This window comes from Chiloscyllium plagiosum, chromosome 17, assembly GCF_004010195.1.
Source record: "Chiloscyllium plagiosum isolate BGI_BamShark_2017 chromosome 17, ASM401019v2, whole genome shotgun sequence".
Lineage (NCBI taxonomy): Eukaryota > Metazoa > Chordata > Chondrichthyes > Orectolobiformes > Hemiscylliidae > Chiloscyllium > Chiloscyllium plagiosum.
The window spans coordinates 68,308,166-68,327,180 of NC_057726.1; the positions used below are offsets into that span (position 1 = coordinate 68,308,166).

General features: G+C 40.0%; 1 protein-coding gene across 2 annotated transcripts in view; it reads left to right on the forward strand.

The window, feature by feature from the left end:
* Nucleotides 1-19,015, forward strand: part of hydin (HYDIN axonemal central pair apparatus protein) — a 915,145-nt gene that overhangs the window by 767,203 nt on the left and 128,927 nt on the right. For both annotated transcript variants that reach the window (XM_043707374.1, XM_043707375.1), the window contains 3 exons: nucleotides 2,193-2,338; nucleotides 7,589-7,798; nucleotides 10,623-10,783. In XM_043707374.1, coding sequence (XP_043563309.1) covers nucleotides 2,193-2,338; nucleotides 7,589-7,798; nucleotides 10,623-10,783 — 517 coding nt within the window. The remainder of the gene's footprint in view (nucleotides 1-2,192; nucleotides 2,339-7,588; nucleotides 7,799-10,622; nucleotides 10,784-19,015) is intronic.

The following is a 19,015-nucleotide window of genomic DNA, read 5'->3' on the forward strand; positions in this document are numbered from 1 at the left end:
GGGCAATGACCACACACTCCCTCAAACCAATCACAATGTTTCTGATTTTTCCTCACTGCAAGAATTCTGTTGATCACCTGATGAAGGAGCAGTGCTCCTAAAGCTAGCGCTTCCAAATAAACCTGTTGGACTATAACCTAGTGTTGTGTGATTTTTAACTTTATTTTGATGACCACCTTAACCAAGTGTAGGAGCAGCCCATGAAGCTATCCTCTGACTTGTTCACCCCCAAAGATCAGGAGTAGGAGGAGCTGAAGTGGAACCAAAAGAATAGCAAAAGATTACTTAAATAATCAAACAGTGGGGTGCAACCACCCAAAACCAATATTTACATGGCCCACAGACTCCACAGTGAGCTCAGCTCTTTTGTTTAATTTAACTTGTTCAGAGATGTTATTACAAGCTTCTGGAGTAGTTGGAACTTGAACCCAGGCTTCCACTATGATGGTGCCACACATCCAATTAGTGTTAGCTGCTCTCAATCAACTCTGGAGCTGTTCTCATTTACCCTTGAGGGCGTGTTCAAGTCCCACTTACTCCAGAGGTGTTTTATGACCTCTCCGAACAGGATGGATAGAAAATACTTATTGCTTTACCCTGAAGACCCATGCCTTTCTAACACTGACAGATGGGCTGTTGAGTTTCAAGAAGGAGGCTTATTACCATCTTCTCAAAGACAATTACAATTAGACAATAAATTCTGGCCTAGCCAGCGATGCTCACTCCCCATGAACTAAGTGAAAACGTTGGGATATCTAAGTACTCATTTGCAAGTGACAGTATAATTTCAGTTTTACAGGATTCAATTAACATCAAATTCCCAAGGCTCACCATCAGAAAATTGTACTTTATCACAGTTGATGATTTTTTCACCCTTTCTCAAATAGATTTTCTTCACCTACTTTTGAACAAGACTTCCATCAGCAATCCAATTTCACCTGAGTTAAAGTGTGATTTGGAATGCTTTGCCACCGGATAAAAAACAAAGTCTTTTAACAGTGAGGTACAGGCTGACCAGTGAATGACCATCATACTTTCACAATCATAAGGGTGTCAAGCTTCAGGAAATGGACACTGGAACTCATGTCCTCATGCAGTCTAAGCATTGAATAACACTGTTGAACTCAGTACACACCTAACACTGATATTGCATAGTTGATCTGTTGACCCATATTGTTCCCTGTTCCTTGGTTGGAATGCTATCCAGTGGTTACATAAACAGCAAAGAAGTTGGTTAATGGATTTCCAAATTCACAGGCTGCATATGTTTCAACATGGCTGCTGTGTGCACTTCCTTAAAATCACCATTCATTTGCTCACATTAGGTATGAGCTGCACTGACCCCTTGTCAAAAGGCTTGTAGCTATTTCATTGGACATCCATATTCTTCAGGTTGTAAAGGTGTAAGGGCAGAATCAAGGAAGGCCATGTAGTTAATATTAACATATATATCAAGCATGCTTCCCACAATCTGGTCCAGAAAGGACCATTGTCAAAGAGAAGAAGTGAATTGGCCTTAATAAATGGCATGAGAGAACCCAAACCACAAGCTTCATTGCTGCCCGGCCTGAATAGAAAGGCCTTCCTCTTTCTCTGGCACTGTAGTCTGGATTTTAGAGGCTTTTTACAGCTGCCAACAAGCAGGAAAACAAGGAGATTGATCACTAAACTATGGCAGTATGCCACTGACGATGAAGACCCCATGATTTTCCAGTACAGATGGTGGAGAATACAGCTGACTACTGCCTAACTCTAATCTGCTTGAGGTCCTTAATTATGTCAAGTCCCATCTGCCAATGAGCCCTTATCCACTGACTTTCTAGTATGTGATAAAGTTTGCCCTAATCTTTCTCACCTGTTTTTGATTATAGTTCTGCTTTAAATGTCAAACGTGCCACATTGACTTACTCTTGCCTCCTGGTCAGAGAATTGTGGGTTCAAATCCTCCTTCAGAGTCTTGAATTGAAATCTATGATGACACTTCAGTGCATTATCATAGCTTGGCTAACACACTTCAGTTACAACAGCTGAATACAACCTTGTGCCAAGATCTGCCTAATCTTTGATCCAATAATTTAGTTAAGTCTGTTTGTCTTTGTGAATGTTTTCCACTTTATACGTGTGCGGCTCTCAGCAGCCTGGTCATAAGATAATGGAAAACATTGAGATGTTTTGATGGTTTTCCATTCCAGCAACACATTTAGAGCATATTGAATTTGGAGACTGTCATATTGGCAAGCCATATCTGGTGACCTTCACAATGACCAATCGAAGTGTAGGAGACATCATACGATTTGAATGGCTTTCAGACATCAGCGAGTTCAACATCTCTCCACAGGTATTTGTTCCTAACCTTGGCCGCTGACATTTTGTGCTGTCCCATTATTTCGCATACTGAAATAGTTATAGCAATAGAAATCAGGAAGAATATCTTAAATGTGGGAGAGAGGCTTAGGCCAGAGAAAGAAAGGCTCAGAGGAAGCATGAGGAAAAGTTGGCAGGCTGCTATGAAACAAATAGTAAAATGTTCTTCAAACATGTTAATAGGAAAGGATTAGTGAAGGATAGAGTGAGCCCATAAGGAACAAGCAGGGTTAGCTGCTCACTGAAGCAGAGGGTTCAGCAGCGGTCCTGAATGGGTACTTTGCTTCTGCAGTCAAATGCTCTACCACTGAGCTATACCCCCAATACATTGCTTCCTTAGTGATTGTAATGAGGTCAGCTAGATGGATCTCATAGAATATTATTTCCCCAACTAGAGCTGTTAATCTGATCCAATCAGGGAGCCCTGGCTGACAGATATAAATAGGAGTGTCAGAGGTTCTGATAGCTGACTCTGAAGGAGCTGGATCATTATTAAGGACTCTCCATGTGCTTGGTGACTGTGGAATTATTTCAGCTTCTGACTTTACCAAAATAGAAAATGGTGACAATGGCTTAGTTGAAAATTTGCGTGTTGAGCAACTGAGCAGTATAGTGATAGATAAAGAAGAGGTGCTAAAAAGACTGGCAGAACCCCAGGTAGAAAAGCCAAAAGGACCAGATGCGATGCATCCTAGATTACTGAGACAGGTAAGGGAACAAATCATGGAGCCATTAACAGAAATTTTCCAAGCCTTTCTGAACATAGGATTAGTCCGGGGGAACTGGAAGATTGCAAAGATGATACCATTTTCTTTAAAGACGGGCAAAGCATAACCTCGGAAATGGTGTGGAGGTGCCGGTGTTGAACTGGGGTGAACAAGGTCAGATGTCACACAACACCAGGTTATGGTCCAAAAGGTTTGTTGAAACCACAAGCTTTCAGAGCGCTGCAACTTTGGCAGGAAACACAGACTTGTCAGCTTGACATCGCTAGTAGAAAAACTGATTGAGGACATAATACAGGGCAAGGTAAATGTACACAAGAAAAAAATATGTTAATACTAGACAATCAACATGGCTTTGTCAAGGCAGATTATGTCTGACAAATTTAACTGAATTATTTTGAGGTGATACAGGCAAGGGATTTAATGCTGTGGATATTATATGTTTGGTTCTCAGAAAGCATTGAATACTGTTTCACATTGCAGGTTGGTTAGCAAGTTAGATGTTTAGGATTGATGGATCCTTCGTGGCATGCATTAAAAGTTGGCTAAAAGATAGGAGATGGACATTTCTCGGACTGAAGTCAAGTTGAAAGTAGTGTTCCCCAGGGATCTGTTTTGGATCCTTGCTTTTTTTGTCTTATATAAATAATTTGGAGATGTGTGTTGAGGTCAAAATCTCTAAATTTGCAGATGATACTAATAGTGGGGATTGTGGGGATGATTCTGAGCTACTTCAGCAAGATATTGCCAAGTTATCCAACTGAGCAGACACCTGGCAGATAAGTTTCAATGCGCAGAAAAGTGAGGTGATACATTTTGCTAGAAGAAACACAGAGAGAAAATACAGGCTCAATGGTACAACTTTGAGGGAAGTATAATAGTAGACGGACTTCGTGGTTCAATTGCATAAATCTCTGAAGATGGCCAGGCAAGTTGAAACAGTTCTTCAGATTGTAGGATCCTTGAGTTTATAAATAGAGGCATTCTATATAAAAGCAAGGAACTGGTGCTTCACCTCTATAAATCATTGGTCAGACTATATTTGGAGTGTTGTGTTAAATTCTGGGCTCCATTTTAAGTAAGAATGTTAAAGTTCTGGAGAGAGTGCAAAGGAGATTACTGGAATAATACTGAGAATGAGAGATTTTAGATGTGAGGAATGATGAGAGAAATTTGGGTTGGAGCACAGGAGATTGAGGTTACCTTACTGAGGTGTTTAAAATATGAACAATTTTAACAAGATAAAGAAGAATACTGTCTTTCCATTATGTTAGTAACTAGGGGTCACAATTTCAAAATTATTAGCAAGAGCTAACATGAGATGAGGAGAAACATCTTTACTCAGAGTTGTAGGATTTGGAATGCACTGCCTGGGAGAGTGATGGAGGTGGATTTCATTGGCAGTTTCAAAAGAGAGTTGGATATTTATTTGAAAGTGGTGACTTTAGAAGGCTGCAGCTGGGTAGCTCTTTTCAGACCTGTTAGGTGGAATGGCTTCCTTCTGTACTGTAAAAGTCTATGACTAACAATGATACCAGCTACAACCTAGCAATATGATACCATGCCAGTCAATTATTTTTTCCAAGCTGCCAGTTGAGAGGAAGTATAAATGACAGATTACAATTTGGTGACTATGATAAGAGGACTAGTCAAAAAGTTGAAAATGATCCCTTCTCACCTTTTTAGTCGTTCCAGTTTCTTCTCCAGATCCATAGGTCTTTCCTTAAACCTAACAGATCGCTTCCCCTTGACTCATTCTATCTCTTTGCTATACTAACATGCATAAATTCCAGTGAACTTGTTCTCCCAAAAGTTTGTGGACTCTGAAGGCCAAGAAACATTCACAACACTAATAGATGGAATTTTATGAATAAGATATGAATCAAAGCTGGGTAAATGGATTTGAAATGTAACTCATTTATGTTCTAATTAAATGATAAGACAGGTGCAGAACATTGAATGTACAACTCCTGCTTTTCTGTTTCTGTTACTGTTACGGATTCATTTACATTTTGTATTGTTAACAAAATGCAATGAATGCCTCGTCTGAACAAAGACCCCACAGCCATTCCTTTATGGACCTCAGTGGGCCAGGTTCTCAACATCAGTTCAAGGAATCGATCCCACAGAAACTTAGAAATTAGGAGCAAGAATAGGCATTCAAGCCTGCTCCACCATTCAACATGAATATGGCTGCTTATCCACATCAGTCCCCTATTCCTGCTTTTTATCCCATATCCTTTGATCCCTTTCGCTCTAGGAACTACATCTATCTCCTTCTTGAAAATGTTCAATGTTTTGGCCTTAACCATTTTCTGTGGCAGAGAATTCTACAGGCTCAGCACACTCTGGGTGAAAAGGTTCTCATCATAGAGTCGTAGACATAGGGGTTTATGAAATAGAAAAAAAAAACTGTTAGCATCTGCATCAGTCAAAGCAACCACCTTAACATTCTAACCCCATTTTCCAGATCCACAACCTTGTGTATGCCTTTGCATCTCAGTCCTATATAGTCTAACCTATATCCTTAGACTGGAACTCCTGGTTCTGGATTCCCCAGTCATTGAGAACATCCTCCTTATGTTTGCCCTGTCCAGTCCTGTTAGAATTTTATAGATTTCTATGAAATCACACCTCATATTTCTAAACTCCAGGGAACATTAGTCCTAACTAATCCAGTCTCTCTTCATATGTCAGTCCTGCCATCCCAGACATCAGTCTGGTAAACCTTTATTGCACTACCTCCATTACCAGAAACCCCTTAGTCAGATGAGCAGACCAAAGCACACAATACTCCAGTTGTGGCCTCACCAAGGCCCGACACAACTGGAGCAAGTGATCCCTGCTCCTGTACTCAAATCATTTTGCTATGAAAGCCAACATGTTATTTGCCTTCTTTATCACCAGCCGACCTGGTGTACGACAATACCGAGTTCTCATTGCATTTCACACTTTCTCAATCTATTGCCACTCAGATAATCTGCTTTCCTGTTTTTTGCTCCCAAAGCAGATGCCTCTCATTTATCCACATTACTGTCTTACCTGCTGTGCATTTGTCCACGGACTCAACTTGTCCAAATTACACCGAAACATCTCTGCATCATCCTCACAGTTCACCCTCCCACCAGTTTTGTACCGTGTTCCCTAGTTCTTAATCAATCTGCCAGTGCATGCAATTTTCAACTTGGTAGGATTCATAGATGGGCTGAAATCAGGGCCACTGCCCTCCGGTGCATGCCCAAAACAGGAACTGACATCACAAAATTCACCTCGTCTCCTCAGACGCATCTTCCAAACAGATGACCACTGCCGTATTGAAGGTCAAGGACTCTTGGTTCCCCTCCAAGCCAATCACTACCCTGACTTGGAAATGTATCACCACTCCTTCACTGTCATTGGTCAAAATCCTGGGGAGCTCCCTCCCTATGGCATTGTGGGTCAATTTACAGCAGTGTTCAAAGAAGGCAGCTCAACACCTTCTCAAGGGAAACTAGGAATGGGCAATAAATGTTGGTGCAGCTAGCACTTTAAGTGAATATTTTTAAAAAAGCAATGGTAAATAGCTGACACACCTACAATTCATTAGGGTATTGATCAAATACAATGCATGTCTATTATGCTCCCTGTTCCTCAGCTCCCACCCCCATATACCCTCATTTTATCCAAGCTCCTTCCAAGTTCCCCAAACCCCCTCATATCTCACACCAGACATGCTCCACATCTGCTCCTTAGATTTATACCATTCTATACTCCCTCATACATTTGATGCCTAACATAATTTTGTCTACCCCTTCATGTCTTTAGTGCTCTCACTATATCCCCACAATTTCTCCAAACCACTTCTTTCATGCTCCGTCCATAAGCCCTTGTCCCCCACCTCACTGTCTGCCCATCATGTCCCTATGCCCCCTCCATGACCATTCGCATTGTATTTCCTTTGTAGAGAGCTCTATATTAACTGTGGGAGCTTTTGAAATGATAATGAAATTAAAAATGGAACAGTATTCATTCAAGCTGATCGTTTAAATAAAAGCTCCTCTTAGAAGCTCATAGCACTGTCAATCAAACATATAACTATTCATAACAGGAATAAACGTTGCTGCAGAAACTCAACTGGTCTGGCATCATTTGTGGAGAGAACGTAGAATCAACATATTGGATCCAGTGACCCTTCTTCAACCACAGGCCCTTCTGAATTATTTTGTGTTTGCTTACCTTAAAAGGCAAAGCCCTGTGACCAATCACTGTATTAATGATGAACGTAATTTACCATACACCATTCAATTATGACATTTGATGTTGACAATACTTTCTGAGTTTCTACCTTTACGACAAGCTTCCCCAAGGTTCACAACTTGATAGTCCTGGCATGTTTCACACTGGCTTCAGAAATGCACCAAACTTGCTAAAGATATCGCAAACAAGCTTCATTGCTAAGACTTCTTCATATTCAAATATGTTTTAACTTGTGTTTTATGATATTTTATTTTTCTGATTAGTTTGGTCATTTGCATGCTGGATGTGCAAAGGATATGACAGCAACATTTAAGTCCGATCTACCTGTGACATACAACCAACACACAATAAAGTGCATGGTGTCAAAAATCAGCTACCCAGTGTCCCCCGACCAGGTTCCAGATTGGGACAGTCGCCTCAGTATTGTGAAGTGGGTCAGTGCTGGGCAAGGAGTTCGACCCGCTAAGAAGAAGGTGAGTTACTAATAAACAAAAGGGGCAATTGCTGGACAAATTCAGCATGTCTGTCAGCATCTGTGCAAAGGAAACAGAGTAAATGTTTCAAGTCCGGTTATCCTTCTTCAGAACTAGTTGAGAGGGATTTGAGTTACCATCATATTAGGCCACATTTTAATGTATTTAATTTCATGTTAACTACTACAGATCCCCCGCTCAGAGACATTCATGTAGGGTCCTGTAGGGGAGGGGTTTCTGGGCAGTGAATTGTTCAGTGGAACTTTAAAATTCCTGGGCAATTTCCACATAGATCCATATGTCAAGAATTCCAGTGTCCCAACATACACCTATTATTAAATACCAGAATATTTGGAATGTATATTACAAAAATGGTTGAAGCACAATCATTATTTAAAAGGGTCAGAGAATTATACAGTACAGAAGAGGCCGTTCAACCCATCAAGTCTGTACCACCAAAACTAAACTGCTACCAAACATAATGCCACTTTCCTGCACTTGGCCCACAGCCTTGAATATTATAGCGCTTCAAGTACTCATCCATGTAGTTTTTAAATGTTGTGAGGTTTCCCACCTCACCCACACTCCCAGGCAGTTAATTCCAGACTCACATCACCCTTTGGGTGAAAATGATTTTTTTCATTCCAGCTAAATCCCCTGCCTTTAAAATGATGGCCCCTTGTTGACCCTTCAACTTGGGGAACAGCTGCTTTCTCTTCACCCTCTCCGTGCCCTGCATAATCTTATACAACTCTATCGCGTTCCCCCCACCCCTCCCGCCAACCTTCTCTCTCTAAAGATAAAAACCTGAGCTTATCCAGCCTCTCTTCATTGCTGAAATGCTCCATCCCAGGCAACTTCCTAGTGAATCTCTTCTGCACCCCCTCCAGTGTAATCACATTGTTCCTATGGTGCGGTGACCATAACTGCACTGGTACTCCAGCTGTGACCTAACTAAAGTTCTGTACAGCTCCACCATAAATTTCCTGCTTTTATCCTCTGTGTCACGAGTGACAAAGGCAAGCATCCCATATGCCTTCTTAACTAATGTATTAACCTGTCCTGTCGCTTTCAGGGATCTGTGAACAAACATCCCAAAATCTCTCTGTTCCATTGAGCTTCCCAGTGTTGTCATTCGCGGAGTACCCCCTTTTTCTTGTTCCTTCTTCCAAATTGCATCACTTCACATTTACCAGGGTTAAATTCCACCTGCCACTGATTTGCCCATCTGACCAATCTGTTTATATCATCCTGTAATCTAAAACCTTCCTCTTCACTGTCAATCACCCATCATCCGCAAATTTATTTATCAGATGACACAGAACTCCTTTCCTTCCTCATACAGTCTGTATCCCATAGTCACCATTCTCTGATTTCCACATCCTTTCTTCTCCTGCATGAAGTATTTCACTTCTTTACCTGGACTGCTCATTTCAATCGAGCAGTGACATTTGGTACCACTCAACATCAGTTCATTTTGTTAGAATTTCAGTACATTTTTCACCTCCTGTAAGTGTCCTTCTACTCTCCTGAGGCTTTATAGTAGCATGGAATTTACAACATAGATGGATCCCATTGATACTGTGTGGAGCAACTACACTGCAGTTGATTATTGCGCTTTGATTTCTAAAGATGACTTTGTATTTAAATTTAATTCTTCAAATAATTCTCAAATTTCCCATCAAACAAAGTTATACTCTGTGGCTCAATAGCCATTTGTAGAAAAGCTCTCCATTATGTAATGATCCAACATGTGAACATGTCTTCTGGCTTCACACTTCAGTCTTCTCAGATCGTCCTTAGTCTGCATTCCCTCTTATGTATTTATCACTAATAGTAACAATCCTGCATTGTTTACTCTCGCAAGCAATTGTGTTGACTAGAAACTGAGCTGGACTAGCCACGTAAGTGTGGCTGTAAGAGCAGGTCAGAGGCTCGGAATCCTGCAGCGGGTAACTCTCTTTCTGATTCCCAAATCCTGTCAACCATTTACCAGGCACAAGTCAGGAGTGTGATAGAAGACTTGCCTGGATGAATGCAGCTCCAAATACACTCAAGGAGCTTAACGTCGTCCAGGGGAAAAAACAGCCTGCTCAATTGGCACCACAGGTTTGTTGTCTGTTCCATCCATGAATGAACAGAACATTTTTCACCAACAGACAAAGCTCCTTGCTTTTGAAACACAGTGGACACTTAAGAATTCACAGACAACTGGTTTATATTGCAATTGCTTTTGAAGCAGTATATAATGGAAGTTGAAATTGCACTGTTGGCACAATTTGTGAATGTGTTTGCATTCGGTTCCTCAAATTTTAAAAAATATTAAACGATGCAGCTAAAAGAGTATTTGTCGGTATATGTTATTGGAAAGATATGATTAAGCTGGAAGGGGTTCAGATGACATTTACTGGGATTTTTCCAGGTACAGAAAGTTTGAGCCATAAAGAGAGGCTGGATGGGTGACTTAATAGAAGTTTATATTTAAAAAAAGTGAGGTTCAGATAGAATTAATAGTAGTTGTCTTTTCTCTAGGATGGGGGATTTCAAGACTAGGGAGCACATTTTTAAGGTGAGAGATAGAGATTTTAAAAAGACATAAGGGGCAAAAGTTTTTTATACAGAGGGTTCAATTACAATGTTTAAGAAACATTTGGATAAGTACATGAATAGGAAAGATTTGGAGGGATATGGGCCAGGAGCAAGCAGATTGGACTAGTTTAGTTTGGGATTATGTGCAGCATGGACTGGTTGGACCAAGGGTCTGTTTCTGTGCTGTATGATTCTACGACTCTATGAACCCATTTTGTTACTGTGTATTTTCCAGGTAGTAGAGGTGGAACCTGAACCTACCCACATGGTTTTGGAAGAAAGCTCTCGGGAACTAGAGTTGAAGATCAGTGCCATGGTGGATTACAGTGACTTTGAATGTACTTGTAAAAGCATCATCTTTAAAGACACAATGTTGTACCAATCTCGGGTCTACAAGTAAGTATCAAAGGACGAGCTGGAGACTTTTCCTTGTCCTTGAGGACTCCAGCTATAGCATCCACCTGAGGAAGTTTTGAATTGAACTGAATTGAATTTATTGTCATGTATACCGAGACACAGTGAAAAGCTTTGCCTTGTGAGCAATCCAGGCAGATCACAGAGATAAGTAGCATAGATAAGTAAATAATAGGTAAACAGCGGCAAAAACAAAAATACAAGTACAGGCGAATGTTAAGAGTTTGAGTCTATTCAGCATTCTAACAACAGTAGGGTAGTAACTGTTTCAAAACTGGCTAGTGCGTATGTTACTATTTCGAAACCGGCTGGTGCGTGTGTTTTGTCAAACTTATAACAGGAGACTAAGAGGATCCCTGCAGAAATGCCGAATATTTCTTAATTTATTCGCTCTCTTTTTTTCTCATCTTTCTGTCTTCTCTGCTGAAACATTCTGCTGGCAGTATTATTATGGGCTCTGGAAATGCGTTGTCACATGTCTGCTTTTCATTATTTGAGCTCAAAATGAGGAATATTAGCTGGATATTTGCATTTAGGACACAACAACTGAACCAAATCCTGTCCTCACCAATACCCTAGACACACAATCCTTCTAACTGGTATTGACCTTCACCTTGGAATTGAGAGTCAGGTGATTCCTCCCTGTTAACCAGCACTACCCACCATTTTCTTGATAGAGATTTGGAAAGAGAGTGGAATCAGCTTTCTGCCCATTGCAGCAGGCTCATAGCAGAGAGCAAGTAGGCAGTTAAAGGCCCATCTTTGGGCCAACTCTGGACATGGGGGCGAAATGCTCTAATTGTCACCCCCAAAAATTCAGCCTCATCCTCTCATTATGCCCAGGCTCCTCAGATCCCTCCTAGTCTCCTCCATACCCTCTTCATGTACTGTATCACCAATATATAGATCTCGCAACTCTTATAATAACTTTGGGAAAACCTTGAGAAGCTCATAGGTCTCCCAAATTAAACAAACAGTACACTTTTTTAAAAAAAATCTTCCTAGCAGCACATAAATCTGTAATTAACAATGCACATATTCCCATTGATGGCTGTCAACAACTTCTGTTGAGCAGAATCTATTAGTGAATTTGGAGCTCAACCAAGTTTTTATAATGGAACTTCATTAAGCAACTGTGTCAACAAAACCTCTTGTGCTGAATACACAAAATTCTTTGAAGAAAACCAGAAACTCAGTCACCCGTTAAGGTTTTGAAACAGCCAAACAGATGGCTAAACTGAACTTTAAGGTAAATAAGAAAGTGAAAAGAACAGTTTAGTTAAATATGAATTTCACTATTGTGTAATACATAATGAAATCCAGTGAAATTGCACTCTAGCTTAATTTCACAATGATGTTCCATTGCCCTGACAGCTATCCAGATGTCAGACATGATAACCTGCCAAATATATTATCTAATGGTGAATCACACTTTCAAAAGAAAGCCCAATGAGTACTCACTGTGCTACAAACAAATTATATGCAACATTTCAAAATGACATGTGAAGTAGGCAGCACCTTTTGTACTCAATGCCCTTGAAGTTTCTGATTTCAAAGCATATCCCTGAGCTGGTGTAAATCCTTCAGTCTTTTGACTCTGAAAATTGCAGAAGATCCGAAATGGCCGCTTCCACAATGAAGCCAGCTGAGAAGTAATGTGTAATCCATTTCCTTCCCTGTTCCAATGAGAATTGCTTGTGCTGGAAATTGATTGTTTTGGAATCAGGTTGTGCCTGCCATTTTCCTACCCACATTCCTGACGAAGGACTTATGCCCAAAACATTCACTTTCCTGTTCCTCAGATGCTGCTTGACCTGCTGTGCTTTTCCAGCGCTACATTTTTTTGACTATGATCTCCAGCACCTGCAGTCTGCACATTCTCCATTTTCCTACCCTATCCAACACAATACAGCCCCACATCAAAAGGGAACATTCGACATTGTGTTTCAGGTAAGAATCCTATCCTGTCTCGTCGTATTTCTACTCCTGGAGCCAGGAAATCTAACATTAGTCATAGCAACCCTGTGTACAATACTTACTGAGACCAACTATTGCACCTTGGAACTTCTGATATAAAAGACTTAATACCACATTAGTATTCATTAAAGGAGTTTTCAAATAAAACCTAAACTGTTTTCAAACTGTGGTATGCTGTGAATGAACTCCCTCTTTCACTTAAGGTAGAGTCTTAGTCCTGCATATAGGAACATAGAAACAGGAGAAGCCATTCAATCCCAAGAGGCTGTTCCACCATTCAATGAGATCATGGATTAACTCCATATACCTGCCTTTGGCTCATATCTCTTAATACATTTGCTTAACAAAATATTATCTATCTCAGATTTAAAATCAACAACTGATCCAGCATTAACTGCCACTTGTAGAAGATAATACCAAACGTGCACCCATCCTTTGTATGTAGAAGTGATTCCTAACATCTCTTTTGAACAGTCTGGCCCTAATTCTCAGACGATGTCTTGTATTTCTAGAATTCTCAATCAGAGGAAATAGTTTATCTTTGTCAACTCTATCTATTCCTGTTAATATCTTGAAGACTTCAATCAGACCTCCTATTCAACAGGTTATAATCCATCCGTGTTGATTCTGTATCCGAAATACGTTACCTCATTCACCTGGAATACGCATTTTTTTTTCCCTTTTAGCTAAATGCTGGCCTCAGAAAAGCACCATTAAGTCCTCCTCCAAACTCTCCACATGTTAATTTTCAGTAGCTTCTTAATTCTAGAGAAAACAGGCTTAATTTGTGTAACCTATCCTTATAACTTAACTCCTGAAGTGTAGGTATCACTCTTGTAAACCTACATTGTATTACGTCTAAGGTCAATATATCCTCCCTAAGGTGTGGTGTGCAGATCTGCTCACAGTACTCCAGGTGCAGTCTGAGGAGGTTTTTTTTAATAACTGCAGCATGACTTATATATCTTTGTACTGTAGTGCTCTAGATATAAGGGCCAGCATTTCATTAACTTGCTTGATTATTTTCTACATCTATTTGTGGCAGTTTAAAGATCTATGCATCTCAACCCCTAAGTCTCTTTGGACGTTTACATTGTCTGACTTCATATCACCTCAATGTTTGTGAGAAGATTTGTAGCTCGGGTGCTCGTTGCTGTGGTTCTGTTCGCCGAGCTGGAAGTTTTTGTTGCAAACGTTTCGTCCCCTGTCTAGGTGACATCCTCAGTGCTTGGAAGCCTCCTGTGAACAAAAACTTCCAGCTCGGCGAACAGAACCACAGCAAGTACCTCAATCTATCGTTTTTCAGTCCAAAATAGATAACCTCACACTTGCTGACATTGAACTCCATCTACCACAGGTTTGCCCATTTGCCCAGTCAATCAATATCTCTTTGTAATTTTATGCTATCATCCCAACTGTATGCAAAGCCACCTAACTAGTGTTGTCACAACATTTGAATATATAACTTTCAACGCCATTATCCAAGTTGTTAATAATTTAAATAATTGAGGTCCTAACACAGATCCTTGTGGAGTATCAGTTGTCACATCCTGCCAATTTGAGTACCTACCTGATAATCCCACTTCCTGTCACCTACCACTCAACAAATTTTTCAGCCACATCAGTAATAGATATAGATTGACCTACTTTGGAATATCGAGTCTAATTCATAATTTTTGCACCTCTCTGTGATTCCATAATCATCTGTCTTTTAAGAAAAACTAAAGTTGTTAAGGTATCATTTGCTTCATTAGATAGGATGTGTGATTGAATATTTAGGCACCAGCTGTGGCTCACTTCACAGGTTTTAGTGACTTGAGTCAGAAAACGGTTGAAAATCCCACCGAGAGCATGAGCACAATAATCAAATGAACATTCCAGTGTAAGATTCAAAGCTACACTGTTGGAGTTGCAACATTTCAGATCAAGCATTAAATGGAAATCCTATCAACCCTTTCGAATGAGCAGTAAACATCAGTGACGTGCAAGATAGTTATTTCCAATATCCTGAATAGTTAATAGTTATCCTTCAGTGTACATCATAAAAATATTATCAGGTCACCATCACTTGATAGTTTGTAGGATCTTGCTGGATGTAAATTGACTTATGTTTTCTGTATTATAACAGTGATGACATTTCAACTCCACTTGCTGCAGAGCTCTTTGGGAGGTCCTCTGCTCATCAAAGGTGCTATATCTAAGCAATTCTTTCAATGTACAGTAAACTCTCCATTTTCAAGCATGTATGGAGATGCTGGTTACATGAGTCAGCCAGTTGCACAAGAAACATTCTTAAAGAAAACCTATTCAATACGCTCTTTCAACATGCTTCCGCGGTCATCACTTTCTCATCTTGAAATTTAGGTTTGACATGATTAAAAACACTATTTATAATTTCTTCTGTATTTAATGTCATTGTGACAGGGGCATCCTTGTCAACATACAGCCATTCATCCAGTTCACCTCTGGAAGTTTTTTGTTCCACTGAATGTACAGCACAGCAGTCAATCAATTCCATGACTTTTTTCACACACAGTTTTCATTTGCTTGCTTTTCTCACACACAATCCTCATCAGGCTATCCTTCAAGCAAGATACAAGGCAAGGTTTCGTCAGCACCTCTTCAGAGTTTCACTTGTCACCTAGTTCCACACACGGCACATTAAAAATACCATCTTTGTGAAAGTACTTGTGCTGAATTTTGTGAATCTTACCTTCATGGTTTGTCAACTTTCTCTAAATCATTAAGGGGAGGTTACGCTCTAATGATATTCTCGTCAGACTATTAGTCCAGAGACCCAGGTAATCTTCTGGGAGTGTGGGCTTAAATCCTGCCACAGTAGATGAATTCAATTAAAAATCTGGAATTAAGAATCTACTGATGACCACAAATCCATTGCCAATTGTTGGGAAAAACCATCTGGTTCAGTAATCTCCTTTAAAGAGGGAAATTGCCATCTTTAGCTTGTCTGCCCCAGAGATCCACAGCTATGTGGTTTACCCTAAACTACTCTCTTAGCGTTTAGGGATGGGCAATAAATGCTGGCTTAACCTGTAATGCCCTTGTCCTCTGAGTTAATAAAGCAAGATATCTGATGTGTGGAACCGCAGGAGATAGGGGAGATACTAAATAAATATTTTACATCAGTGTTTACTGAAGAAGAATATGGAAGATATAGAATGTGGGGAAATTGATGGTGACACCTTGAAAATGTCCACATTACAGAGGAAGAGGTGCTGGATATCTTCAAAAAAACATAAAAGTGGATAAATCCCCAGATATACTCTATAACTCTGTGGGAAGTGAGGGAGGTGATTGCTGGGCCCCTTGCTGAGATATTTGTATCAGCGATAGTCACAGGTGAGGTGCCAGAAGACTGAAGGTTTGCAAATGTGGTGCCACTATTTAATAAAGGTGGTAAGGAAAAGCCAGGGATCTATAGACCGATGAGCCTGATATCAATGGTGGGCAAGTTGTTGGAGAGAGTGCTGAGGGACAGGATTTACATGTGTTTGGAAAGGCAAGGATGGATTAGGGATTTTCAACATGGCTTTGTGTGTGGGAAATCATGTCTCGCGAACTTGATTGAGTTCTTTTGAAGAAGTAATGAAGACGACTGATGAGGGCAGAGCGGTGGACGTGATCTAAATGGACTTTAGTAAGGTGTTCAACAAGGTTCCTCATTGGAGACTGGTTAACAGGGTTAGATCTCAGGGAATACAGGAGAACTAATCATTTTGATATAGAATTGGCTTGAAGGTAGAAGACAGAGGGTGGTTGTAGAGGGTTGCTTTTCAGACTAGAGACTTGTGACTGGTGGTGTGCCATGAGGATCGATGTTGGGTCTAGTCTTTTTGTTATTTATATAAATGATTTGAATGTGAACGTAGGAAGTATAGTTAGTAAGTTTGCAGAGGACACCAAAATTGGAGGTGTATTGGAGAACGAAGATTACCTCAACAGGATCTTGACTCGATGGGCCAATGGGCCAATGAGTGGTAAATGGAGTTTAATTTAGATAAATGTGAGGTGCTGCATTTTGGAAAGACAAATCCAGGCAGGATTTACACACTTCATGGTAAAGCCCTGGGAGTGTTGAGCAAAGAGACCTTGAAGTGCAGGTTCATAGTTCCTTGAAAGTGGAGTCGTAGATAGTTAGGATAGTGAAGAAGGCATTTGATATGCTTTCCTTTATTAGTCAGAGCATTGAGTATCAGAGTTGGGAAGTCGTATTGCAACTGTACTGGACGTTGGCTAGGCCACTTTTGGAATACTGCATTCAATTCTGGTCTCCCTGCTGTTGAAAAGATGTTGTGAATTTGAAAGGGTTCAGAAAAGATTTACAATGATGTTGGCAGGGTTGGAGGGTTTGAGTTATAGTGAGAGGCTGAATAGGCATAGGGCTGTTTTGCCTGGAGCATCGGAGGCTGAGGGGTGACTTTATAGAGGTTTATAAAATCATACAGGGCATGGATTGGGTAAATAGATAAAGTCTTTTTCCTGGGGTGGGGGAGTCCAGAACTAGAGGGCATAGGTTTAAGGTGAGAGGGGAAAGATTTAAATGGAACCCAAAGTGCAACTTTTTCACACAGTGCATATAAAAGAATGAGCTACCAGAGGAAGTGGTGGAGGCTAGTACAATTTCAACATTTAAAAGGCATCTGGATGCATATATGAATAAGAAGGGTTTATAAGGATATGGGCCAAGTGCTTGCATTTGGAATCATATAAATTTAGGATATATGGTTGGCATAGACGAGTTCACCTGAAGGGTCTGTTTCTGTACTGTACATCTCTATGACTTTATAACTAGCCAATCCTGTAATGGTGCCTGAGATGGGCAGCGCTACTAGTTTGGAGAATTACCGCATGGCAATTGATGTGTTTTTGAAGCATCTTTGTAAAAATGGTAATTTTATTTTGCCGATTTCAGTGTTTGTGTATTAAATAATAGGGAGTTTACTGTGTATGGATCACAGAAGGAAGGCAAGAGGTATTGGGGCAAGTATGGCAAATATAAGGGAATTTTCATTCACTTTGACATGTCCATTGTACATGTTAATGTTGTGGCATTTTGTTTCAACACTAAGGTCATGCAAGGTGAAGATTAGTTTTATAATATGGACCTGTGATGCTGAATTTCCCACAGATCCTTCATCTGACCAACAAGGCAAAGATAATTTCAACTCCAATCAAGCATTTTGTATCATACAGCAGTGGCTTGAGTGAATTTGGATATTGGAAATAAATTCAATAAAATTTGGGTTTATTGCAAAAAAGGTTCATCACAGCAGTAGCCCAGAATTTAGCAAGAAATTGAAAGCCATTAGAAAATAACTGAAGAGCTGTGGATGAAGAACAACAGCTGGAGAAAGGTTGGAATTAGAACAATGTAGCAGGAGAGCCATCATAGGAAAAATTGAATAAGAATTCAGATATTTAACTATAAAATGAATAGTTGCTCAACATGAGGAAAGTGTTTGAAGCTGTAGAAAGAAAATAATACATCCCTGTTAAATACAAAAGACAAAACAAACATCTTTAACTGGTCTCAGCACTGGAAGATCTGTTTGATGGAGAGTTGAAAAGGGAGGAAATAAAAGGAAAATGTCTGAGATACAGGCTGATGTCAAAGATTCTAAAGGAAGACATGCAGAACAATAAGAGGGAGCGCGAAGTGACTGGTTTAACTGAGTACAAAACAGCAAAGAGCTCTTTAAATTTGCTGGTAATTTAATTAAATGTAGCAAGTTTGAAATGTTTAAATGTTTGCCTAGTGTTACATGCCAAGAAGTGAGAATTCTTTGTAAAAGTTGGGGAAAGCACAAATTAATCTAAACCCAAGGTTAAGGCTAATGAAATTAAAGGAATGTTATTGTATATGACTGTTTATTAAGAGGCATAAAATTGTAATGACCTATGTAGGTTGTACAAAGTTAAAAATCACACAACACCAGGTTATGGTCCAAGGTTTAATTGGAAGCACACTAGCTTTCGGAGCGACGCTCCTTCATCAGGTGATTGTGGAGGGCTCGATCATAACACAGAATTTATAGCAAAAATTTACAGTGTGATGTAACTGAAATTATACATTGAAAAATTGATTTTCTGTTAAGCCTTTCATCTGTTAGAATACAGTGATAGTTGCACTTCTTTCAAGTGTAAATCACAAACCTTTTTTTTAAAGTTGCATTCTCGGGTTAGCTGTTAACAATGAATGGTGATAGCTAGACAATT